The 27,734-nt window shown below is 44.3% G+C and overlaps 2 protein-coding genes across 2 annotated transcripts in view; one reads left to right on the forward strand and one right to left on the reverse strand.

Annotated features, from left to right (window-relative positions):
* LOC310878146 (uncharacterized protein) lies at positions 1 to 27,484 on the forward strand. The gene is made up of 5 exons (XM_083792294.1): positions 1 to 770; positions 10,598 to 10,679; positions 11,425 to 12,044; positions 18,120 to 18,173; positions 25,679 to 27,484. Exons 1-5 carry the CDS (start codon positions 702 to 704, stop codon positions 25,802 to 25,804), a joined length of 951 nt encoding a protein of 316 aa, XP_083648420.1. The 5' UTR covers positions 1 to 701; the 3' UTR covers positions 25,805 to 27,484.
* The window catches only part of slc4a1ap (solute carrier family 4 member 1 adaptor protein), a 34,854-nt gene continuing 19,070 nt past the window's right edge, over positions 11,951 to 27,734 (reverse strand). The window contains exon 16 of the transcript XR_014570860.1: positions 11,951 to 12,026. The gene's annotated coding sequence lies outside the window, so the exon portion shown is untranslated. The remainder of the gene's footprint in view (positions 12,027 to 27,734) is intronic.

Genomic DNA, 27,734 nt, shown 5'->3' on the forward strand with positions numbered 1-27,734 from the left:
TTTGTTGTGTCAGTGCAGTGTGTATGTATTGTATGAATGTGTGTGTGTGAGAGTGCGTGTGTGTGTGTGTGTATGTGTGTGCGTGGCTGTGGTTGGATGCGTGTGAATGTGAACAAGTTGATTTTTTTTGTTCTTAAATTTTAGTTCTTCATTGTTTTACAAACATCTTGTTTTTTTGAAGTAAAAGTCATGGTGGAGCGATCAGTGAGACTGAACTGAACCCGGGTTGAGACCTTTAACGGACACGATCGCAGCGAAAACTCCCAGGAATAACAAGCTCACCGCTTTGCCCCGCAGGGCTGCAAGAGATACGCTGCTGTTATGACAAAGTAACGGATTTTCAACAAGACATTTCTCCATGTTAACGAGGTCGGATGCTGCACGTACGGCTGATAAAAGTACAGTTGGCCTGCTTACAGCACTTGTCCAAGAGCTGCTTGAATATATATATTTTTGTACGATAAGTTGTGTTTTGAGCCTGCGTGTTACAGTATCAGGCTAATTATGTCCGTTTTGCGGCAGTGAGAGTCCTGCCTGCGTGCCTTTTGTTTTTTCAATGTGCGAAGTGCAAAAGTTTCCATTTTAAATGAGTTAATTGTATAGCTGTCACCTGGCGTCAGCCCAGTTAAAAGCAAGCAATTACAGAACAACTGTAAGAGGATAAGCCATATAAGCTAATAGAATAGTCAGGGCAGGGGAAAATGCTGAAGACCTTGACTAAGAAGTTGAGAAGACACTCACTGAATGAGATTCACCCCTTTCAACTTAAGGTAAGTTGTTTTGGAATAATAGATCAGTAGTGTGGTTCTCGAACCTTTTCATGTCAAGCCTATAAGGACCCCCAATTTGGCCTTAAGTTTGACCCCAACTGAAAATACAAGATTTGTGTTCTTAAAGATTTCACAGTTACCCCCAAGCTTTTTAGAGAAAAATATACTATAGTTTATACGGTATATCTATTTGGATGCTATATCTTTTTATGAACTAATTTAGCCGAGGACCCCCTGGAACCTCAAAGCTGGCCTGGGGGGTCCCCGAACCCCACTTTGAGAACCACTGGAAAAGATCTTCATTTAAATTGCTGCATCATCTCATATAAAACAAAAGAAGATGAGCATGCTATAGTGGAAGGTGTGTTTATCTTTGCCTTGTGACATGTTAGGCAGACTTCAGCACTATGATCATGGCCTGCCCTGTATATAGCCTTGAATGAAAGTCTACTTTTACGCGCACACGCACACACACACACACACACACACACACACACACACACACACACACACACACACACACACACACACACACACACACGCACACACACACACACACACGCACACGCACACAGTCTGTGTTTGGAAGTATGTGTTGTTGTGCTCTTCTCAGGGAGTGTACTGTGTACGCCTTCCAAACCATCCATTACGGTGGTATAAAAAGGAGTTATACTACATGCCTTTTTTTGTAGCCAGACATTTACAAAAGGAATGCACAGAATTATACAAACAATGCAGTGAAAACATGAGTTACCATTTACACACACTCTCTCATTCACATAGACAAACAGGTGTGCCCACACACCATACACACACACACACACACACACACACACACACACACACACACACACACACACACACACACACACACTTACACAATATTTATTACACATCTGTTTCTCCTCAGAGGGGAAATCTGGAGTTTTTTGTGTGTCTGTACAGTAATGTCTCCACATTATGTTGTTCAAAGTACACACACACACACACACACACACACACACACACACACACACACACACACACACACACACACACACAAACAAAGTTTAGTAAAACTTAAGGAACTATAGTTTTCTTGACCCCCTCTAACAATACAGCTTTCTGCCGAGGGGTCAACTTAAAAGTTGTTCTCTGAATGTGTGTACTGCCCTGGCTACTCGCTTTGCACATAAGTCCCTTTTTTGTGAGTAGAAGGGTGTACTATTGTGCTGCATTGTGTATATGGGTCACTAATAACTTGCCCCATCCACACTACCTTTGTGTGCCAAACAGTAGGAGAGTTGCAGGAGCCATTTTGTGTCACAGCTAGTGGCTATTAGTTAAGGATACGTATTTTTTTTTAAATAAATACAATAAAATAAACTGAATAAAGAAATTGAAAATGTTTGAGAACCATTGATTTACATGCTGTGCAGCTTACCAATGGGACTCCACCCAAATATTTGCAGTTAGTGTGAAAATAAAGGTGAATTGTATGCAAACAGCATTGCCTGCACCCTGGTGTGGCACACATGGAAAACTACCGGTATGTAAGTAGGTTCTGCATCCCCAATGGCTTTTACAAAGAGAGGCAGCTGACAAAACCCCCGGTGCTGTAAAAATCCCCAGCTGGGGATTCAACTGGTCATTTAACTCTGACGGTGTACAAATGGAACAATTTTGTACACTCTCAGAGTTAAATGAACACCAAGGATTTGTACGGCGTGGTTATGAAGTAACTTTTAGACTAACCATAGTGGTATGCTGCAGCTGTCATTTCTTCCAAACAAACTCCTGATGAAATCAGCACAGCAGTTGTGAAAAATGGGGGATTTCTGTCTTCCTCTGCAAGGTGAACCAACCCAGCAAGCCAATTGACGTCATCATGACGTTATGACGACGTCCTCCGGTGACTCCGGTGACGTTCAGGACTAGGCCAGATCACAGCCCATATGGGGATGATCTTTATGTAATTTCCAGGGCGTCTTCACCAGTTTAAATAATATAGCTTATTCTGGGCCAGATCTGAACAGTTATGATATGACTACAGTTGATCTGCATCAATGCAAATAAAAAAATACATGAACCTGTGTATTGGCGCCCTCTACTGAAAGTGACGTCAGACTTCGGTGCTCTATTTATATTAGGATAAATTTGCGTGACTGTAAAGACGAAACAGAAGTGGGGAGGAGGTTCCACTTCCTCTTTATATTTTACTCATGATAGCTCTTCCGTTGCTCCAGACTGTATGATGGAAGCATTCGGAAATTGCGAGAGGCAATAGTCTGGCAACACGAAACTAGCTGGAAAGTTACCATCCTGTATGCCAGTGGTTTTCAACGTTTTTCATATCATTCTGCATTTGAGCCACGGGCCTGTAATTACAGTTTTCAAGTCTGGTTAGGTCTGACCCCGGTATAGTTCTGCTCCCGAGAGCTTACGCTAATGAATACTATTTACACAAGTCTAGAATTGGTCGAGATCCCTTTTGAGTGTTACAGTATAGGAAGTCTATACCGTGACCCTGCAAGAGTGTGGGAGTTTGTCAGAGGATGAGGAGAATGTTTTCACGTCAGTGTAGGACAGTGCTGTGTGTGTGTGTGTGTGCGTGTGTGCGTGTGCGCGTGCAAGCGTGTGTGTGTGAACTGGACAGCCTGGATACACTGACATTGCGAGTTCCAAGATTTCCATTGATCCAGCTTAGCAAGCTGCTCAGCGATGGAAGTGAGTGACAAGGATTTCATTCAAGCGTTCTTGACACACTAACATGCAGCAGCCATTCTCACTCCAGGCACGTAGCACTTCTTAATTTGACAGCTTGTCGTTTCTGCTGTGATCCTCATTACGTGCATTAACCACTTTCAACCTGTTTTGGGCATGTCATTATAGGTGAAAATTCACACAAATAATAAGCAAAACCAAAAAAGTTGTATATTTACAGGCTCAAAAGAGAGCTTAAGGTGAGTGTGTGGATTGTAAGGTTGTACCCTAGCCCTGTTTTTAGGACTCGAACCTTCGGCAGGAATTCTCGAGCGAACCTTCGAACCATTTGTTTCTAATTAATTTGACCTTCGAGCTCCGAACCTCGGCGGCATAACTTTGGGAAAGTGTCATAGTAGCTTGTTTACAACTGAAACGGACTTCCTTCCTCCACTTCAAAATAAGAGCCACATGTAATGATTAGTCAACACTAGTTTTATTTCTAAGTCTACTTACAGGACATTAACATCACATTTGAGTTGCTTTTTAATGCCTGTCAGATTTCTCGGCATAACTGTCTCAGCTTTGGTGCGCAAATGCGCCTTGCATGCCTTTGATCTACGCGCAGAAAACATTTTGACGACGTATGCGCACTGGCGCATCGGTTGTGTGCCCCCCTGATTTATTAATAATCTAAACATGTAACATGTAAACACAACATGAACATAGTACTCTTATTATGCATATCGCATTCTCGCCATGATATATATAATGTTACCATCCCACGGGCTTAATAGGGCTTAAGTGGTTTTTAAATAATTTAAGGCATTGTACTTGATCTCCCCGGAATTATATGTATCACTAAAGTATACAGTACAGCAGTGCTTTATTGCTCTGATGAAGGCTTATAGCCGAAACACATTTGGCGTTTGTTTATTTGTGTTTGCCAATACAAAAAAAGTGGAAACGTGAGTACTTTGTCCTCCATTGATTTGAAATGTTGGATGTGCTACCTTTTGGGGATGTTTTAATTCTCTATGAAGTCTATGAAGGTCTAGCACTCCACTGAGAAAACCCATTGTTGATGCGCAGCCTCTTTTTCTTAGTGCTTAGTGCTTAGACTTACTCAAAGGACCACTTCACCACTTTTCAACCTATCTTCATATAATAGGTCCTCACTAATAATCATGAAAAAATGGCACAATTCTTTTCTACTCAGTCTGTGTCTCATAAGAGGGCTGTGGGCAGTTCAGAAACCGTCTTCCAGTGACATCATCGATGGGGAATACAAGCTAATAAAAACTGCAGGCTTTCTAGTCCTGAAAAGTTGCAATGCGAAAATCAAAGCATTTTTGCAAAACAATCTGCCTAATGATGATGTCACTGGAAGACGGTTTCTAAACTGCCCACAGCCCTCCTAGAGAGAAAATAATCGTGCCATTTTATCATGATTATTAGCGAGGACCCATTATATGAAGATAGGTTGAAAAGTGCTGAAGTGGTCCTTTAACATTGCATAATTATTTTGAATTTAATTTGCTGCACATGATTTTTGTAAGCTAATAGTTATTGGGCACCAGACACTTAGTACGCCGCCCGTTAGTGTGATATCAATTTATCAACGGCTGCAGATATTTTTAACACAAATGCAGCACACAGTGGTGGGCTGAATGTGGTGTTGTATTGTTGTACAGAATCGATTGACTATTAAACTCTTAAATTAAACACTCCATTCCCCCGTTCAACATCCAAATTAGATGGGGAGTTCAGTACATGTACATGGGACCAGGGACCTCCTACGGTCCTTGGGGGTGTTCCAGTATTAACATGATGTTTTTTGGCTATTCTAAAATAGCCAAGTTCACATCCACAACCCTTTGCGATGCGTTGCGAGATGGTAGATTTGCTATTATAGAAAGATTTTGACTCCCTGGTACAAAATCTGTTTAGGTGGGGGTTTGCATGAAACTCTTCGAGAACCACTCAGCTAATGTGTAATGCATCACATTTTCAGTTGAAAAGTTGCGGTGAGTGACACGGTCGTATGACAAAGTATGAGTTAGGCTTAAGTCTGTGGTCGATGGTTGGGCAGTCTGACGCTATTTGTCTGAAGACCTGCTGTACTGGCTCCTTCTACCACATGCCTCTATTGCTTTTAGTGTAATTTATCACACTTAAGTCACAACAACTATGAAATAATTGCTAGTCTGCACTCTGCACATCCAAAGCAGGTGCCGGGTGAAAAATAATCAAATAGAAACAGGGACACAGGCAAACTAGACCCTGATATGCACTGCTACACAACAACATACATACTAGGCTACATCAATGCTCTTCATCTGGTAATTACTTTTACGCTTCCTCTTACAATTATTAAACGCTATATCATGTGACATAATAACTAGGTTACAAACATGCTACAATACAATGACATACGCTCGCCTGACGGCCGGGGGTGGCATTTCATTGACTTCATAGCAAAATGGCCGCCGTGTGAATGGGCACAAAATAAAGCCTTATTTTCCCTACGGTGTGCACTGAACACCACGAGAGGCATTGCTGCTTAACCACTTGGCTGCCAGTGTGTCAAACACAATTGCTGTTGACCTCGACCTGAATGCACCAGCTACGCCTGTTGGGTAAACTAAGGCAACAATGAATGCCAGGAGGATATCCTCTACTTATTATATGATGATGTGTTTCATCTCAGCCAACAATTTAGTAGGTAGAGAGATAGAGAACAAATGAGCAGCCTCTCCTTGATACATGCTCCAACATTGAAGTAGCTGTGCATGGGTATTGTCATAATTAGCTTTTAGAGGTCATGATCAAACCGTTTTACCAGCTTGATACATGTGGGTGTGTGCACAGTGCATTCCAGGTGATGGTGGGTGGTCCTTTTGCGTTTGCTCACACAAGTAGATTGTGTGTGTGTGTGTGTGTGTGTGCATCTCATGCCTTGGCATTGTGTGTGTCAGTGTGGGTGTATATGTGAACGTTTGTGATGAAGTGGTAAACATGGTTTTCTTAAATGCAGGTGTACATCAACACCCCTCGAGTCCCATTGATGCTACCATATTATGGGGCCTGTTGTGCTTTTGTGCCCATGCTGCACAGCAAATGTGTTACCAAGAAGGATTGTGGAGCTGCTGTTTGCCTGTGAAAAAAGGCAAGCTTGTACGTGGATTTGTTTTAAATGTGTTCCAGGTCTGGATAACATAAGTGAAAAAACTGGTCAACAAAAGAAAAGGCAACTCAAACAACATAGGTACAGGTGTCAGCCTCTCCCCATGGCAGCCCTCACTCAGCTGAACCATTCCCTTTTAAATAGACTACAGACTCCACCCATGGCTTAAGTAATCAACCAACCCCAAGGTACTAGCAATCCACCAAAGGTGCTCCCCATAATGTAATCAGCTCTTAGTCTTCAGGCACCACACCCCACTACACAGGCTTCAAGGCAGCTCCGCCAATAACAGCATCTGCATAGATAAACACAAGCATTTTAGATTCCATGTCACATAACAGCAGATCTGTGAACCTTCTGTGGGACTGAGAATCTACATGTCACAAACATACAATACAGCATAATAAATACAACTAGAAAAAGTGCCCCTCGGGGCACAGGACTCCACCAGGGCAGGTCAGGTTGTGGCCTCCTGGTGGCGCTATAATAAGCCAATGTGAAAAGGGTGCCCTTAATTTCTTCTTACGCCTTGGCAATTGGATGATTTGAGGCATTTTGTTATAGTGCCACCTGTTGGTGGCACTATAACAGGGTGGGATATATTCCTCAGCCTAGTAGGAACGTCTGTGAAAGATTTCACGTAAATTTCATGCTGCGTTCATGATTTCAGGCTTTTTGTTCAAATCCAATCATGTAAACTTTGAAAGCCAATGTTAGCCAATCAGGATGGAATATGAAATATCGGACGGATTTGTCTAGAGCACATGACTATAGAGATACTGTGTAATGATTTTTGGACAAAATATGGAGGAGTAAAGAAATGTGTTTTACAAAAGTCGGCCTCCTGGTGGCGCCATAACAGGCCGTAAAATTTGGGGCAGATGTTCATCGTTGGCATCCAGGGAGTGTGTGTGCAAAGTTTGGCATCGACCGGATTAATGGTGCCAGAGATTAGCTGTACACAGACGGACGGACGGACGGACACACACACACGGACACACACACACACACACACACACACACACACACACACACACACACACACACACACACACACACACACACACACACACACACACACACACACACACACACACGGACGGAGTGCAAAACATGCTCTCCCCCCATGCCTTCGGCCTGGTGGAGACAATAAATGTGTATATTGAACATCATAAAAAACGGTACAATGACTGTATTGTTGAAAATCAAAATGAGTCTCCCAGAGGCTGCTCTGTCACAAAATGGCTCCGGTCTGTTTTTCTATGACACTTGTTCGGGGTTAAACTAACACACTCCAGATTTTATTGTCAAGGATACATCCTTAGTTGATTCCCATGTTCACATTCAGCAAGTGTTAGCAGGAAAGCTAACGCAGGCCCAGGCCGTAGCGTAACGGTCTGGGCACCGGACTGGTGATCCAGTCGCAGTGTGCCGCGGGTTCGACTCCCGGACCCGACACGGCCTTTACTGCATGTCATCCCCCCATCTCTCTCCCGTTTCCTGTCAGCCTACTGTCTGTCCCTTCAAAAATCAATAAAAGGCGTAAGCCGCAAAAAAATATCTTAAAAAAAAAAAAGAAGGAAAGCTAACGCACACCACAATTTGACCAAATACTGCGGTGGTGAGGTGATGACATCTGAGGCATTTTCGTAATACTGTTTTCTTTTTGTTTGTTTTTTTGTTTTTTCAGGGCTGTAAGTCTAGTAGAAACTGACTGAAAACTTTAACCATTGCTTAAACTTAAAGTACCTTGCTAAAACAGTAAGCAAATCAGTTGTGCCTCACTGAATAAGTGAATAGCAAATGCAAAGCTGTCTTTTTTTCCCTCTTTCATTTTTGCTGACAGATAGGCAAAGTCTGTACCACGTCCGTCGTACAGCCTGTGCCCTTGCAATATGCAGTAATGATATTTGCAGAAGAAGAACGTGAATGCATATAGGCTCAGTACAGACAGACCAGACACAAACGCTGAACAAAACAATTGCATGGCGTTTCAAAAGCTTCCCATTTTGTGTTGATGTTCTGTAGTTATTAAGTCCATGCTTGACTGACGGCCTGCCACTGTTTGTTATGGGAGATAGACCTATTCAAATACTTGCAGTATTTGAATAGTATATAGTACATTACACACACACACACACACACACACACACACACACACACACACACACACACACACACACCTTTAACATACAAACCCAGTTAAGTTGAGATTTGCATATTCTTATTTTCTTTTACGACCCATATGCAGTGACATGCCACACTGTGTGTGAGTGCATGGTAGTTCATCAGATTGTGAAACAGACTTGTTACTCAACTGGTCAGCAGTAGTATTGATAATACCATGGTAACCTGTTGAGTAAGGCACACGAAGGCAATGTTAAATTGAAGGGTTGTTTGTTGGGAGGCTGACTCAGAAACGACACACTGTTTAACCGCAAACCAAAGCCGAATAATGCTACACACGCTTGTCCTTGCTTCCATATTATTGTTGTGAAACAATTGCTAAAGATTGTGACAGAAGTTTGAACAGATCTTTTCAAGTTTGCTAGTACTGTTGTGAGTTACACATTGACACGCTGAAAATAGCAGACCTACTGTACAAGCTCACAATGTGTCTCATCCGTGGTGTGTTGTGAGCTTGATGGGTCTGTGCGCAATGCTGTACAGTATGAATCTGACTTTTAGTCAGACAATAGTGTATATGTTGTACTCTGGCCTGCCAAGTTTATATTCTAATCTACCTCACCATTTCAACTGTTTTATCTTACAGTCTTCGCTAATGCTCATCATAAGATGGCAATCATGGCACCCTTTCTGTTTACTCACTCTGTCTCATTTTTCTGGGCAGACATCAGCTGCTTTGAGCAGCAATGACGTACGTCATCATCGACATCTTTCCTGGCTGGGAAGTTAGCATACTGAGATAGGAGCCATTGTTCTTGAATTAATGTAAACCTCATTTGAAATCTTTGTAGCAAATTACCAAACCTAGTGTCTACCGACACTGGTAGGCAGGTTTTCTGAAATGGTGCTATCTTATAAAGAGCATTAGTGAGGACCAGTTATACGAAGATAGGTTGAAAACAGGTGCTCCTTTAACATGGAAGCAATATTTGAGTTGATAGTCATGATATGTAGTCTGGCCATGTCAGGGCTTTGGAGCCTTGGATCCTTTCTCCTCTTTCCCTCTGTGTGAAGTTGCCAAGAGGAAGAGGAGGTGTGTGTGTGTGTGTGTGTGTGTGTGTGTGTGTGTGTGTGCGCGCGTGCATGCATGCGCCGTATACCCATGCATACACAAGCACAGATGGCAGCTGCGCGGCCGGGCCTCAGAGTGGTAATTACCAAGTGTGATGAACATTACTTAACTCTTAGCATTACAGTCTGCAGGGTTTCTGGGTTCAATCGAGGAATTGATTTTTTAAGAGATAGTGTGGTTCAGGTTACACAAAAAACAGGTTACCATAGCTTAACAGTTGGCTTGTAAACACATTAGCTAAAGAAATGCAAGTAAGTTTGGATGCACATCACATTTATGTGTGGCAGTTCAGTTAAACGTGTAAAAAAGTGGGTTCAGAAAAATACATTGCAGCTTTGTGCAAGGTTCAATATGATTTGTGCCAGCATTTGTTATGTTTTGCCATTTCAGTTGAGTCATTTGTATTTTGAAATGAACTTTCGGTCATATATTTTGTTGTAGGCAAGGCTCCTGCAGTTTGTAGGTAGGCTGTTTTTGGTTTAAAAAGAATAAATAATAATCTGCAGACCTTTTCATGCAAAGACTCTAACTGCCTAAATCTGCTTCAATATTCAAAGCGAGAAACTCTCCCGTGGCTTTGCTCGAAGACGGTCTCATCCAGCAGCGCTGCTGCAGCTCCTCGCCAAAATAAAGCATGTAATGGTTAATTGAGCAGGTCTTCATGCCATATCTGACCTCTGACCCCCAATCCCCTTGCAGATCTCCTATCATGGCAGTGGAGAGGGAGGGGAGAGTGACGACTCCGAGGGCGAGAACCAGGAACTTGCACAGATCGACAGAGGTAGGTTGCCTTTCGCCCATTATTATATTGCATCATGTCTACGCAGGAATTTCACTGCTCTCTCTATTACTCTCGGCACGCATTGCTTATTATGATCATCCTTATTAATACAAATCACGTGAAAATTGTTGTTTATTTAATTTTCATGGCCAGCTTATAAAACTGAAATATGTGAACGTTTTACAGTACAAAATAAAATGAAAGCACACGCTTTTGTAATTAATGCACGTAATTATTTGGCACACAGCAAAGATACATAATTTTGCACGCACACGTGCACTGCACACACACAAAGTGGGGAACCACCAGTGTTGAGGGGGTTCCAGGGGGTCTCAGTGTGCAAATGGAACAAAATGGATACTTACGGCTTACGCTATGGCTGCAAAAAAGCTATGGCTTTTTTATTGTATAAAAGAGCCCCTCAACAGTTCACCCCCTACCATACTGGTTAGATTTGAACAATGATGGGTTAGATTTGAACTGCCTCCCCCTGGCCAGCCGTTGCTCTCCCCATGTCCCCCACATAAGGGGACTAGGTTGGTGGAGGGTGTGTAGAGCCCAGGATCACATTAGATGATTGACACAGGGGTGAAAAATGGGTTACAAAATCGTGGGATAAGGAATATATATATAAAAAAAACAATGACGGGGCTCTGTGTGGCCGGATGCGTGTACACTAACCTGGGGAGGGGGTCCGCCAAACGAAAACGTCTGAGAATCCACCGTCCTCTCCCGGTCTTTTCAGAGCGGTGGAGGAACTGCGGCCTCACCCCGCTGGCCACCAGCCAGCAGCACAACCAGGGCCCGCCCTCCCCGGCCCGGCTGCGCCGCCTCCGCCTCCTCCTGGACGCCAGCCTGGACCGACACTCCTCCGAGGAGGAGCTGGAGAGGATCGGCGACAGCAGGAAGTGGGCGTCGGCCTTCCACCACCACCGCCGCCACCACCACCCCAACCACCCCCACCACCCCCACGGCGACCATCAAAGCAGCGCGTCCAGCGACGAGGAGGTGCGCGACCTGTGCGGCTGCGGCGGGTCTCCCCTCCCGGCCTCCGTCTCCGTCGCCAGGCCTCCTCCTCCGCCGGCGGTGGTGGTGGAGCCGGGGCCTCGCCTGGCCGCCTCTCCCAGCCCGGTGCTCTTCAGCTCCAGCCCGCCGCGCAGCCTCAAGCCCCCTCCCACCGCCACCGTGCGCTTCCAGCTGCATGCGGTGGCGGTGCAGCAGCCTCCGCCGGCGGCCCGGCCCATCATTCTGACCCACTTTGACCAGTCCTGTGGGGGGGGCGCCCCCTACAGGAAGCACCGGCACAGCTACGGAGGGGGAGGGGAGTCCGTCAGGCCCAGCCTGGATCTGGAGAAGATGCAACAGGTCAGTACTGTATAAGCAGCAGTTAATGGTACACATGGTCAAGTCAAGTCCATTTTATTTATGTAGCACATTATTAAAAACAACAGCAGTTGACCCAAAGTGCATTTATATAGCGCTTTTATCCAAAGCGCTGTACATAGATTGTGAATTACACTCACCCATTCGTACACCGATGGCGGAGGAAACCATGCACATCAGGGGCAGTTAGGGGTTCAGCGTCTTGCTCAAGGACACTTGGACACTAACTCTGGGAGAGCCCGGGATCGAACTGGGAACCTTGCGGTTCTCTACCAGCCACTCTACCCCTGAGCCACTTCCGCCCTAGTTGATCCCCGGCAGCCATATTCTGGGCAGAACATTAGCCAGGGATAGCCAAACAAGTTCACAACATTCTGACGTTTGTAGATATTGCAGTTTTTTGTCAATTTTGGAGACAAAAAAAGATGAGTTCATTTTACTTTGGTACTGTAAGGATGCCAATGCTTTTTCATTTCATTACAAAATATTGAATGCAGGCTTTTTACTTTCAGCAGAATATTTCTGCATTGTGGTATTGCCATCTGAGTACTTCTTCCACCATGTTTGATGATGTTAAGTTCATCAAAGACCAAACATATCCTTGTTTTTCGTTCTTATGGTTGTATAAACCTTGCACGCTGCCAGGCAAACTAGAGGACAGGATTAGAACCCCAGACTACAATGATGCCCCCCCCCCCCCCCCACCCCTCTCCCCTCCCCCCCGGCCTTACCCTGTATGCACACACAAACACACAAAGCGACCCCCCCTAGCCGGACGCCTGCCACCACGGTGGTCTGGCTGGAAGGAGATGAAGGCGAGGGTTCGAGGGAGGCACGGACGGCAGATGTCCGTCCCGGGTTTCTCACAAAAGCTGGCGAGCGAGGAGGGGGAAACGAAACGACGGAGGGGCGGAGGAGGAGGATTAAATAAACAAGAGAGAGAAAAAAAGAAAAAGGAAAAAAAACGACAGCCACTAATGAGTCATGGAGAAGAGAAGCTGCTCCGAGCTGATCGTTGAAGCTCCCAGCGGTCTTGTTGGCTCTCTAGTATGAGGGTGGGGGGGGGGGGAGAAGGGTGTGTGTGTAATATGTGTGCTCTCGTGGAGACTAAACTACAGGTTTCAAAGGTCCACCATATGTTCACAGGGTTTTTCGGGAGGGAGAGAGCAGATGATCACACACAGCAGGCAGTGAATGAGAGCTGTGTGTGCGTGCGTGTGCGTGTGTGTGTGTGTGTGTGTGTGTGTGTGTGTGTGTGTGTGTACGTGCATTTGGGGGTCAGAAAGAACTAACTAGAGAGAACTAACTATTCTTTCTGCTATACCTTCTTTCTTATGTCTATCTGCCTGCCTGTGCATGCATGGATATATAGTGTGTGTGTTGATCTTTGAAGTATTTTATCATTGTGTATATGAGTGTATCTCAGTGCGTGCGTGCGTGCGTGCGTGTGCATTCAGTCAAGTGGAATGGGAGGTGCTGCAAGGGAGTACAATAGGGGGCCTACGGAGGTAGCAGGCAGACGGTGCTCAGCTCCAACATTAACCCTTCATAGCTCGGCAGCGTCAACACGGTACACACACACACACACACACACACACCCTCACACACACACACACACTTAAGTCCTATACGTGTCATTTTAACCCTCAGGGTTAAATTGATGCTGAGGATTTTGCTGTGCAGTCAACCAGCTCTCTCCTCGCTGGCAATGGAACCATGTCCCCCAAATGTCCTTCATTACACTATATAGCGGATTTGAATGAAAATCAACCGATAATCGCCACTTCGCCAGTAGGTTACTTATCAGGACGATCTTAATCGACCTACTGCTTGTATACTGGAGCCGACTGGCTGCGATTAGGAAACGCAGAGACGCAAATAACTGAGTTAAAAACGTTTGCTCTGAAAGAAGATATATTCACGTTTTTTTTCAAAAATAGCAGATCTACAAGCTCGTAGCGCGGCACTCGGTGCCGTGTTATGATCTTGTAGATCTGCTATTTTTTCTATAGCTAATGTATAACACAATGCTTAAAACACCAAAATGCTCCCTGTATACATGCAGTATAACTGTATAAGGTTGATAAGATCGTCTTGATAAGTCACCCGATTATCTGGTTGATAACATTCATTCACATGCGCGGGTGCAATGTAACGCTGTGTGTAATGTATCCTTCATTACACTGTAACAGTACTGTGTAATGTACAGTTGTGGGAAAAAGCACTCACAATTTTTACTTAAGTAAAAGTATCAATACTGCAATATAGAAATATTCTATAGGAATTAAAATATATACTTTGAGTGAAAGTACAACAGATCTCTAAATGGCAATTTTAGAAATGAAGTGGTTAGTGTATGTTTTGTCATAATAATCAAAATCTACAAAAATATTTGGATCCGAGATGTAGTGCCAGTGGAGTAGAGTATTGGAAATTGGGAATACAAAGGTTACTTAAGTACAGTACTTAGTAAATGTACTTTTCATAAAGTATTTATTTAAAGACCTTTTAAGCGTCGTACGAAGCCAACTCGAGTCGTGACAAATCATGACAACAAACACAATATTTTGGACCAAACAAATAATTACAAAGAAGAAAAACAACAAAAAAAGTGTTGTAACCTGCTGTTTCTTTCTACTTTCGAATTCTTTGTTTGGCCCAAAACATTGTGTTCATTGTCATGATTTGTCACGACAAGAGTTGGCTTTGTCCGCGGCGTAAACGTCTTTAAATAAATACTTTCTGAAAAGTCTATGAGGAAAATGAACGGGGATTTCTTTTCCGGGTCTCACGAGGGGGCGGGACTGCAACGCTCTATAGCTCTATAGTGTGAATACTTTCATTACACTCCGTATTAAATAGACACTTTTGCAGGAAGACCGGGGGGGTTTTCAAATCACCCAAATCACTGAATGCTCCTTTAAAGGACCACTTCACCACTTTTCAACCTATCTTCATATAATAGGTCCTCACTAAAAATCAAGAAAAAAATGGCGCAATTATTTTCTACTCGGTCTGTGTCTCATAGGAGGGCTGTGGGCAGTTCAGAAACCGTCTTCCAGTGACATCATCGATGAGGAATACAAGCCAATAAAAACAGCAGGCTTTCTAGTTCTGAAAAGTTGCAATGCGAAAATGGAAGCCCTCGTTCTCACGATAATGGAAATCTAATTTTTTTTATAAAAATAATCTTGTTTAAAAAATAATCTGCCTAATGATGTTGTCACTGGAAGACGGTTTCTAAACTGCCCACAGCCCTCCTATGAGACACAGACTGAGTAGAAATAAATCGTGCCATTTTATCATGATAATTAGTGAGGACCTATTATATGAAGATAGGTTGAAAAGTGGTGAAGTGGTCCTTTAAGTAAAAGTCCCGTATTCAAAATGCATCGTGGCACATTGTAGAGATCTGCTATTTTCAAATGGCTGAAATATATCACCGCTCCGAATGCCCGCTTCAACCTATAATCACCAGTAGGTTACTCATCAAGACTTATCAAGACCATGGCCTGGTCCGTGGCTCAGCGGTCCAGGCACCTGGCAGTGTGCCGCGGGTTCGACTCCCAATCCCGACGGCCTTTACTGCATGTCACTCCCCCACCTATCTCCCCCATTTCCTGTCAGCCTACTTACTCTCTGTCCCTCTATAAAAAAACTGGAAAAAAAGGTGAAAGCCAAAAAAAGAAAAAAAAGACTCATCAAGACCATGCTTGTCAGAGCCAGTATTTAATTATCTATAGGCTCTACTGGAGCCTACTGGCTTCCATTAGGAAACACGGAATTGAAATGACTGCCGCTGAAGCGAAAACATTGTGAAAGTAGTTAGTGTGTTTTGTTATAATAATAAAAATATAAAAAGTAACTATAAAGCTTTCATATAATTGTAGTGGCATAAAAGTTCAATATTATCCTCCGAGATGTAGTGGGGTAGAAGTAAAAGTACTGAAAATCGGAGAGAAAGTAAAAATACCTGAAAATCTTTAGGACTTGAGTACATTTACACGCCACTGCGTATGGGTTTGTCAAAAAAGCAGAACAGGCAAATTTATGCTTTTGAAAATCGATCCAAACTGAAAGGCTTCAGGGGGGCCGGAACTCTTCTGGAAAAAGGTTTCCGAGTTCACAGGCCAAATCTAGGACACGTCCGTAAAGCAGTGTGTTTGACAAACATGAAGGGCAGCCGTGGACCATTGTGAAAGCAGCATGAGCTTTCAACCTTGTTGATACATTTATTTATCTCATAATATTCTTAAAGGCCCGGGATCAAGGGGCCAGCGGGCTGTTTTCTTTCAGCCTCTGTTAATCTATCATGCATGCTAATCCTCGCCCAAGTGCTCAGATGTGGGACTTCCATTGTTTTGTCAGCCTGATTATCATGGATGATGACCAACAGTTTGTGTGGCAGATGTCCATTTTTTTTTCTTTTTGCTGATCGGTGCACAATTTGGGAGACAACTTGTGCATGGACATCATGGCACAATCCGATCAAGGTTGACAAGGGCAGACACTTGTTGCCAAAGTCATCAAACGCTACAGCTTTGATTGTTCAATGACGATTGAACGAAAGGAAATATGGAAATCCCCAGTTGAACAGCTTGAGAAACAATTGGCACGTCGCGGAGGCTCCACAGGTTGCTATTGGGCAGGGGGACGACACACAACTTATTTGAATGAATAAAATGGGATTTTAACCAGTCTGTCTGTATGGTAGAGTATGCTAATTAAGCAATATTACACTCCAGGGTGTGCTTTACTGTCATTCGTGGCAACTGCATGTCATTCTCAGAGGCAAACGTTTTACTTTTACTCCACTACAATGATTTGAAGACTTTAGATATACACACACACACATACACACACACACACACACACACACACACACACACACACACACACACACACACACACACACACACACACACACACACACACACACACACACACACACACACACACACACACACACACACACACAGCAGCAGCAGCAGGGGTTTTGTGCTGCCCTTCTTCCCAGGGCTTCCCTTCCCCCTTTGAGAAGCTACCTCCCCGACCACAAGACAATTCCTTGATTGTGAGCCGCCTCCACCCCCGCCGTTCGCGAGAATGGCAGCGCTGCGTGGAAGGCGAGCCTAAAAGACAGGATATTACATAAGCCTCGTTTGACCCACTGTTTGCTCCATAGTGAGACGGCACTTCCTTGATCACCCTGATGATTCAGCGTTAATTGACGTGAACTCAGTGTTCAGTTCTGGACCACGCACCGTGCACGACGTGCCCTGTTTTGCACGTTGGAAATCACACTCTCAACAACAATACGGCGATGTGGCTCGTGCGGTGCACAAGTCGTCTAGACTATATACTGTCTGTTTTCCCAAACACTGGGTCGCGACTCATTTTTGGGTCACAGACCAATTGTTATGTTTCACGCCTTGAGTAATAATCCCATTTTCTTTTCCTACATTTAAAAACATCACCGAGCATCACATTTTACATTAAACAACAATGTTTAATGTAAAATCAGTGTATAATTTTTTAAACAAAACCTACAAAGAGAGAAGTTGAGGGCCGACTCACTCCAGCTCTTCTATTGGGAGCATATGGATTCTCCCCATCGTTAGGCTTTGGGACAAATTCCATAAATGAAAAAAGATATACAATTAAAAATAGTAAAACAAATAGCAGATCTACAAGCTGATCAGCTATTTTCACTAGTTTATATTCAATGTGAACATGGATTCTCTCTTTTGGGCCTCTATACCTGAAAAGGTTGCGCAAAAACATTCAGGGGTTCTCAACGTTTTGGCTGGGGACCCCCGGAAATGCTTTGGCCATGTCTCGCGACCCCTGACCTGCCCCCCCCCCCCCCCCCCCTCCCAAAAATAGTGGAAATCGCAGGTCTACACGCTGAGAACATGTCATGACGGCTTGTAGACTGGCTATGTCCACTGTATTGCTTTTTAGTTCAATGCCAAAGACAGGATACACTGTAGAAACTAACCATGGAGAACTAAATATATTCATTAATGTAATTCACATGTTTTTTGTTCCCCACAGAAAATGCTGCTGAAGAAGAACTGCGGGGGGAAAACACGCACAATAAAGATTCGGGTGAGTTCAGTTGTTATTGAAGCTGCTAACGTCGTTCCCACATGAATAAAACAAACATGTTGTACTTTGTACAAAAGTACCATGCATGCTGTACAATGTATGGTAGATTTTGATCAGGCTAGTGGTGATAATCTGAACTCTCTCTCGCACACACACGCTCTGTGTCACACACACACACACACACACACACACAGTCCCTCTCTTTTATGCAGTGCGACAATAGGCAGTCCAGATCTAGGTATATCTATTACAGTGGCGATAAGGTTGCAGGGTTGCTTGGTTCCCGTGAACCGCTCGGCCAGTCTGTCCGTACCTCGATGCCCCTCCAACGGCATGCTGGGACGGCATCTGGCACTGACGTTTGTTCCATGCCCCTTATAGTGACAGAGCCATGCTTGCTCGAGACATGTGACAGTCCGCCGTGAGTTTTGCTTTTTGCACATCAAAACCAAGTGAAACAAACAATGCTATAATATAATGTCTGACAACTGTCAGACATTATTACATCTGACAGTTATTACGCTAGTTTTCCTGTGAGTGAAAAGGAGTAGGCTACATGTTTGAGCCTCTAATATATTCTCAGACTATTTGCAGAGTGTTGATATAACAAAAACGACTGCAGTTAGCAGTCTGTATGGTAGAGCAGGGATTCTCAACCTTTTTCTTGACCGGCTGACGGGCACCATTCGGGGTGCATATACGTTTATTAGACAGGCATTAGTCCGACAACACTGTTGCTTCCAACATGCATGGACGGTTACTTACAACTAACACATGGCTGGGTTAAAACTCACCTCAAGGGATGCGACCGTGACGTATATACCGTGTGCCCACTTTAACTTGAAATTTACAATGTTAGCACTTTTGAATCTCTGATCCGAGTATATTATAGTACATTGTGGGTTTTATATTTAGATGGCAACTCACCCGTGGCTCCCAACATGCCCGTGCGTGGCAAGTTATCACTATAACCTGTGGCAGGTTAAAACCAACCCCTGGCTTCCTGTGAGGTTAGGTTTAGGATTAGTTTTGGGTATGGTGTCGGACTCATGAATGTATAGGACTGTTAGTACGTCGGGCCAAACACATGCACCCACACTACTTGTTGCATAGTCACGCTTTCAAGGTTGTTGTGGTGAATAGATCCCATGGTGTGTGGGGATCGTATCTTAGCAACACTGAAAAGCGCCAACTCCGAATTGGTCGTGTCCAGTAAAGGAGCCAATGAGATACATCTGGGCGCATTCTGCAGACACCAGGTTCCCACAGCAGCTGCCCAGGCAGTAAGTAGCATTAGAGTATGCTAATACATTTATAAATGGCACATCTGCAGTGGTTGGACGTGGTCATGCTGCTCTATCATTGAGAAATGTAAATCCTGCTGTTGGTTAGAACAGTGGTTGTCAAACTTTTCAGGCTGTGACCCTCCAGAATAAGCCTATTTAAATTGGCAATCCCCCACCCTGACAAGCACTTGGAATGTAGGAGTTGGGGCATTATTACCATCTTCGGTTCCACAGATACACACAGACACAAAGTGAGGCGTTATCTAGTATATTATTTGGCCTTATACGTTTGACCAGTTTTTATAGCATTGTTTGTTGATTACTTTCGACTTCCCTCCTTGTTTTTAAGGCATTCAAAAGCTCTTAAAAGTCCTTAAATTGTCACTTCACTGACATCTGGGGACATGAAGCTCATGAGCAGAATATCACCCCTGGCCAAGTGGGGATTCCGTCTTGGATGGCTGGCAGAAGCATGGTCCCTGCACTCACATACTATACGTGCGGTTCTAGGTTTTGCTTAGCAGCTGGCATTGAGGGAATGGTGTTGGTACAGAGCTCACGTCAGCTGGAAGCAGCCTTGTTGTGGTCCCTTGGCACAAACCATGGCCGCTCCAGAAGGACATGCTGTGTGGTGGTGGTAGTGGTGGTGTGAAAAGCGATGTTAGTATCACGCTGTGTGGGACGGTGTCTGTTGAGGCTTATGACGGCCCTTGTTTGTGTCACGGACGTGTATCACGAACGAACACGTCGTGCGTGCAGTGCAGTACCAACGTCACAACCTATAGGGTAAACCAATCCAGTCGCATTTACTATAGTCCTATACGAGACACCAGGACATTACATCTGGCCACAAAAGATCCCAAGATCTATTGAATGTGAAGGGGGAGGTGACAAACTGACCTATTGAACCTATGACACACAGTATGGCAGCCCCCTATTGAACCTATGACACACAGTATGGCAGCCTCCCTAGTAGTCAGTTGTTCTATCGAGCCTATGACACACAGTAGGCTATGGCAGCCCCCTAGTAGTCAGTTGTTCGTTCAGACACACAGAAACTACTGTGGCCTGATGTAATTTCCTGGGGTCTAATAGGACTATAGTAATTAGTAAATAATAATAATAAAGACATCGCTGTGAAAATTTAGCCACTTGTTGTTGGAATGCCCCCGCCCCCTGTCAAAAATAGCTAATATCGCAAAAACGAAAGAAAGCAGCAAATGAAAAAGAATGAACACTCATCTTTTACTTTCTCTAATAACAACCTAAAACATGAGCAGTTGGTCTTGAAAAAATGAAATAAACCGCCCCCCAAAGTTGTCCTTTAAGGTGGGATCTCTCAAAGCAGAGCAGCAGTGAGATGGAGAAGTGAGAGCCGGCAGAAGAAGAAGAGGAAGAGGAGGAGGAGGAGGAGGAGGTAGATAGTGTTGTGCGGTCGGTTCCCTTGTGGTGCATTGCCAGGATGAAGTCATTTTCCATTTTTAGCCCGCAGTGCATGGCCGCCCGGCTGCTCGCTGTGTTGCTCCACTGATTCGTGGAGATATTGCTCATTATCTCCTGGTCCTGCTGCTCTCGTTAGTAAAGCGCTGTTGTCGCCGACAGTGACGTCCGCGGTGGCTGGCCGGGTTCCAGGCGCGGCAGAGATGTTTTCAGCAGTGTAAAGCAACTAAGTAATATTTGCAATACTCGAGTGCTGTACTCGAGTACAATTTTGAGGTGTTTGTACTTTACTTGAGTATTTACAATTTACAATACTTTCACTTCTACTCCACTACATCTTAGAGAGGCAAATATTATACCTTTACTCTGCTACAATTATATTAACTTTATATACTTTATTACAAAACATACGTTAACCACTTCAGCCCTATGCAGGCATACATTTCTGCCATTTAAAAATAGCTTGTATATCTGCTATTTTCAAAAGATGTTAAATACATTTGAAAACTTGAAATGAGACTAGACAAGAGTACTTTCTACTTTTGGTACTTTTAAGTACATTTTACTTTGACTTGTAACAGTGTTTCAATTGCAGTATTGATTATATTACTCAAGTACAAAATGGGAGTACTTTTCCCACCACTGGACATTTTCTAGGTCCGGGGCGATGAAGGTTGCTTGATGATGAGCCTTGTGGGGCCCCCAGGGGCCCCCAGCGGAACCTCTGTGACCCCTTCACTCTTTCTACCCTTTTGTGCCACTTAGCGTGCACTGTGATCTGCCCCCGTCTCTCTCTCTCTTTCTCTGCACACTTCATCCTCTCTTCATATCCCCGTCTCTCTCCCTCATAACTTCACCCCCCCCCCTGTCTTTTATCTGTCAGCCCCTCAGTTTCCTGGCCACAGTCCAGAGGAGACACCGGATCTGGAGGGGGGGGGGATGAGGCCCCGGACGGGGGCCCCCGCGTCTCAGAAGGCAGCTGGATGCATGGGGATGGCGTGCATGGGGCCGTGGCGGGTGATGACAGTGTCGGTGGGGTGATGGTGGTGGTGGTGGCAGCGGAGGGAGGACAATGCAGAGCCTTGGCTGGAGGCTGCTGCGCTGTAGGGGTTGGAGTAGCTCTGGTCCATATAGCGTTAGAAAGGAGTTCTCCTTAACACTATCATGCTACTTTTCAGCCGCAAGCCGCTCAGCCCCTTGTCTGTAGTAAAATCGCACCCGTGTGAAGTGAGCGGTGCAAATATACTTTGCACTGTAGTATACTCTGTGCTGTACAGTGCTCTGCATTGTACTGTATACTCTGTAGCCTACTGTACTGTACTATACTCTGTACTGTACTCTACTGTGCCCAGAGTACTGTTACTGTACTTTGTACTGTACTACTAAGACGGTTTTAAGATGTTGAAAGCGTACTTTCTTCAGGAGGAACACTCGTAGCCCCGGCCTACCTCCCGTCTCTAAAATAGAAAAGAAAACATTTCACCGGAAGGGAAATCGGTTAAATGGAAATGTTCTATTGACAAGATCTGTGTGGGCGCAGTGTAACTAATAAAGTTACTAAAAAAATGCAAAGTGGTCCCACTAAGGAAAGAAGGACGGGTTTCCTAGCTTGCGCTACCGCCCGCGGGTGTGCAGAGAAAGGGCAGAAAAAGTAGCATAGTGTTAAGGAGAACTCCTTCTAACGCTATGGACCAGAGCTAGGGTTGGAGATGAATGGCAGGGTTGAGGTGCGAGCTTCAGCAGAGAGTGATCCTATCTGCATGGGGCTGGTGGAGGGCAGACCGACTGAGATGCGAGAGATGGTTGAGACAGAGACACGGATGGATGTAAAAGCCTGTGAGATCAAGGATGCAGATTGAATGAAATAGATTGTATGATCTTGCCTATCTGGCCCCGGAGGAAGCTGGAATTCTCTAGATTTCATCAGGTCACAGGTTGATAGAAAAATGTGTTCTGTTTTCAAAGTTTGCGGTTTGAAAACTTTCCAGCTGCCGTGGGTTAAAGAAGTTACTTCAGTGCAGGGCTGGGCAATTAACTGAAATATATCGAAACTGATATTTAAAGTTACTGACTTTCCTGAATAATCGAAAAGCAAGCTTTTTTGGGGTATATATCTTTCTTATATACAGTAAAACAAATCGACAAAATTGGATTAGTCTGATAAACAACGGTGCAATGGTGGCATGTAAAAATTATGAAAAATGTAAGTCTACAAGCTCACAGGCTCAAGTCTGCAAGCTTATTTCACAAAATGTATTTTCTTTTAATGATAATGATCGAGGCAAACGTTTGAAATAAATCGTGATATTGATTCAAAGTTACATTGCTCAAGAGCGAAAACAGCACCCCCACAGCACGGCACCTTTGTGAGTGCTTGATTAGCGGACCAGCGGGATGGACTAAAATAGTTTAATCCCGAAAATATCCTCTTGAGCTAACTTGTTGACACAGTCAGAGACCGTTTTCCCTCAAACTAGTTGATAAACTAGCTCTGTGCGAAGAACGGCAGGAATGTGGCGTGGTTGCACGGATATAGCCTACACATTTCTCTCCTTGGCCTTTTAGGTGGTTCTTATAGTGTGTAATTAGTAGTTGGTCTGCGACGACTCTGCTACACGTCGTCTTGAACTTAGTCTGAACCCTCTTTGGGCCTTACATGTCTGTCAGCGTGCAACAGAGTACACAGGACAGCTCTGTGGGGAACGGTAAACATGCTACAGGGCACACGACGTGAACAGGGATATCCAGCTTTAAAAGGTGCAACTCTTTCCCAAAGCAACCGTGTTGACTTACAGGCGGCTACCATATGGAAAACATCTTAACCAGTCACGTCACGTCTACATAGGGCTGATACTATCATTAACTTTTCCTTAACCACTTTAAGCCTGCTGGCCTCAGCCAGGGCCTCCCTGTCATTCAGCGAGAAAATAGTCAAAAAACAGCAGATGCACAAGCTCCACAGTGTGCCGCATTGCAACTCGCTGTGAGCTTGTAAATCGGTTGCTTTCGCTGTCCATCCAACACCAGCGTATATGATGTAGCATGACATAGGGCTTTAAGTGGCTAAACATGCACCCCTTCTCGTTCAGAAGTGTTTTCATCAGCATTGGTGAACACCTACTTTACCCCTTTTGGTGTTTTAAGCATAATGTTATACTTTAACTGTTGAAAAATAGCAGATCTACAAGCTCATGGTGCCGCGCTACAAGCTTGTAGATTGCTATATTTTGAAAAATCGTGAAAATGTGGCAGAAATCTTTGAATATATATATTCTTTCAGAGCGAACGTTTTTTAACTCAAATCTTTGCTTCTGGGGGGTCCCTGGAACAACATATTTTCAGATGGGGGTCTGCAGCCAAAAACAGATAATTCTGGGGGTCCTTGACATGAAAAAGGTGAGGACCACTGACATAGAAAGATAGGTTTTTCAGAAAACTGTCATGATTTAGAAGACATTTGTAAAATGGGTTAAATGGCACATGGGGAATTGTCGCTGCGCTGCTGCCCCAGTTGTCAGCATCGTCGAGTCCCTTGGCTGAAGTCAATGGCAACATCGTTATGATAGCCATGTAACAGAAGCGCCTACGGTGCTGCCGTGTGTACCCACATGGCTCGATGCCACTGCGGGTACTTTTCCTATACCTGCGCCCATAACAGCAGTGCTGCACAGCACGGCAGGGCAGCTGGGTGAGCGAGGTGCATGTATGGGCAGATGGCACTGGTGGAATCAGCATTTCTCTCTCTCTCTCGCGCTCGCTCGCGCGTGCGCGTACACACACACACACACACAATCGAAATCATGTGAGATGTGACATTGTGCATAATGTATATATATATAATAATATATATATAATATAATAATAATATACTTTTATATTTCTCAAGTAAATTTTGAATTCCAGACTTTTACTTGTAACAGAGCAACCTTTTACTTAAGTAAAAAGAAAAATAGTACTTTTTTTTCCTCCACCACAGCCTGTAGGGTCAGTTTCTGACTACTGATCCATCTCAAGGCCTCAATCTCTCCCAGCCCACCTTTACAGCCCCCCCCCCCCTCCCGCAGCAGGGAACGGGGGAAAGTGCTACCTCACTGCCAAATCACACAAAGCCATTTCCTGTCGGGAGGAAAATGACCAGGGCTAATTTTAGACCAGGAGGTCCTGCAGAGAGCTGCAAAGAGTGAGACTATACCGGGAGGGGAGGGGGAGGTGGGGAGGGGGGGGCTGGCTCTGGGAGTGGAAAAGCATTCATGTCACTGAACTTAAACCATGAATGAAAAGTCCACTATTGTACAAGAAGAGCACTAGTTTCCCTCCCCTGTGTGTGTACTTGTTGCTCTACTATATATATATGTTGTTTTCATGGACTTTTCCCTCATTCTCATGACCTTGACTGTATTTATAAGCCTGCAGACTTGCACTGTGCAATCAAGGAGAAAAGAAAAAGGATAAAAAAAGAAAACCAAAAGAAACTGGCCGCTATAGGTATGCATACCTAGCAAGTCAGTGCTGCTAACCTGTGAATGAGCAGTAATGCTGTTGACCTATAGGGTCCCTGTTCAGGGGCAAACATTCCGCGGAAATAAGTGATCGCGTTTATTGTGACCTCGAAGATCGGGCCATTTTCGGCGAGGGGAGCGGACATAGCACAGAGCCCTGGGGGACACCGGCCAACTAAGGGGTTAAGTGGTTAACCCTTGCATTCCCACTTTGTCACCCATCAGTCGGTCTCATTAACCATTATGTTTTCCTCTCCCCTATCCCTTTGTCTCTCCACAGAATCTGAGCGGTGCCCGTCCTCTGCCCAGGTACACCTACGATCCCTCCATCTTCGCCTTTCATTCTCTGAGCACAGCGCCCCCGTCTAGCCCCATGACGCCGTCTGATGATCCTCCCTGCGCTTAAGGACGCCGCTGCCAGATAGATGACCCCCCCCCCCACACACACACACACACACACATCCAACCCCCATTTTGGGACTGCTGCTTGTTGCAGCTTCTACGATGAGACCAAGAAGTTACTGTCTTAAGAATGACTGCTATAGGGGGGGAAGAAAAGAGAAAAAAATACATTTTTTGACCATGTATGAAGGTTGAATATTTTGCACACTCAGGTAATTCCATTCCGTTTCGCTGTCACTTTGATAACTGCTCAACTACGTGAAACCAGCAGGAACCAGAGAACATAAAGTTGTCAAAACCACAATATCAGTCGATGTGGTTTCAATGATACTTCAGGTTTTGCATACAAGCGGTCCTCTCATCAACACTTCCTGGTAGAGGAGTATACACATGCTTGTGTGGGAGCTGTGACAACATGGTACAAAACAAAGGGTCAAGACAACGGATAACTTGGTTATGATGTTCAGACTGGGCCTGGCAGCTCAAAATCAGATTTTTGGCCTATCCAGATTATGATCAGATTGGTTTGATTAAGTCTGAAGAGATCCACACACATGTTTTTGGACACAGATTTTGGACACTGTCCTATGACAGAGAATACGTTAAGCATTACTCACGCCATTATCATTACCACAACAACCACTGCAGATCGACCATGTCTGAATAATATGCACAAATCCGATCTGATCACTTGCAAATAACAGTGTGGACACAGTCAGTCCTAAAGATTAATTTTTTTCGGGTCGGATACTAGAGAAATGCATGTTGCGACAATCAAAAGTAGCCTGGAGTTGCCAGATAGTGCTGATCCCGTTGTGTGGTCACAGGGATTTGTGGGGCAACGTACTGTTTGTGATCCCTTGTGATCCGTCTAGTGCTGCCAGGCTAAACCAGAAGGTGCGCAGGTTTAGTTTTTGATGGGATGGGATTCCTGGACATGCTATAGGCCTATATTGTTCTTGGAAAAGTGACGTGCAGGCCAGTGGTCGCATTTCTGTAATGTAGAACTTGCTTGCCTGAATAGCTACTTGTGTTGGAATCTGTGCTATTTGAAACATGCAGTTCACAGTGAGCTAAAAAGGAAATGTACGACTGTAGTTAAATAGTTAGCCTTTGATGTATCCTTATTAATTAATGAATATGTGACTATTAGTACAGGTCAAAACCTTTCCCTGCATGAATTCCTCTGTGTATTGCAGTAAACGAGGGGTATACTTTGCTAAACAGGGAAGTACAAGGCACATCCGGTACAGTACACTAAATATGACAAGTCAGACTGGTGGTATGTCATGCGTAGGCAATGTGGAGCGTGCCATTTCATATTTCCAGAACTATACCTTCCGTTCTAGGTAGTACAGAGCCACAGGTATATGTCTCTGAGACAACCCTTCCAAAAAATAGATCTCATCTCAATGCCTTGAAAAGACATTCCTGTTGTACTGAATGGATCTTGAGGCAATACAAGGCTCCGGAGAGATAATGGAAGTACAGTGCAAACACTGCGAGAACAATTTGACTCAAGTAGCGGAATGACCTGCAGACGACCTACAAATGCATATGAATGTATCTCTTGCCGTTTTGTTTTGTCGAGATCAAACATAATGTCACCACAGTAACAAAGGTTGTGACATGTCTTTGTCCATTTGTTGCATAAACAATAAAACGCCCTGTGGCCTCCTATTTAGGAAGTGAGTTTCATTTACATCAATGCACGTAATGCATATAATATCTGACGGTTACTGTATTTGCTCTTGACGGCAGCAGAATGATTTCCTAGTAGGAAATGGGTCGGAAAGTCCTACCCTCCACTTGCAGTAAGAAACATGAGCAAGCTAATCCATACATTAGGGCCATATTTTCGTATGTGCTTTAAAAATTAAGCCTTTTCCGTTTTTGAATAGTTCCAATAGCCAATCTACAAGCTCACAACATGT

The sequence above is a fragment of the Protomyctophum parallelum genome, assembly GCF_964188405.1.
Source record: "Protomyctophum parallelum genome assembly, chromosome: 20".
NCBI classification, from domain to species: Eukaryota; Metazoa; Chordata; class Actinopteri; order Myctophiformes; family Myctophidae; genus Protomyctophum; species Protomyctophum parallelum.

Bases quoted from the DNA above. Each gene is read 5' to 3' on its own strand.
- LOC310878146 (XM_083792294.1), top strand. From the start codon at position 702: ATGCTGAAGACCTTGACTAAGAAGTTGAGAAGACACTCACTGAATGAG. The intron at 771-10,597 runs GTAAGTTGTTTT...ATCCCCTTGCAG, and splicing joins TTCACCCCTTTCAACTTAAG to ATCTCCTATCATGGCAGTGG. The intron at 10,680-11,424 runs GTAGGTTGCCTT...CGGTCTTTTCAG, and splicing joins ACTTGCACAGATCGACAGAG to AGCGGTGGAGGAACTGCGGC.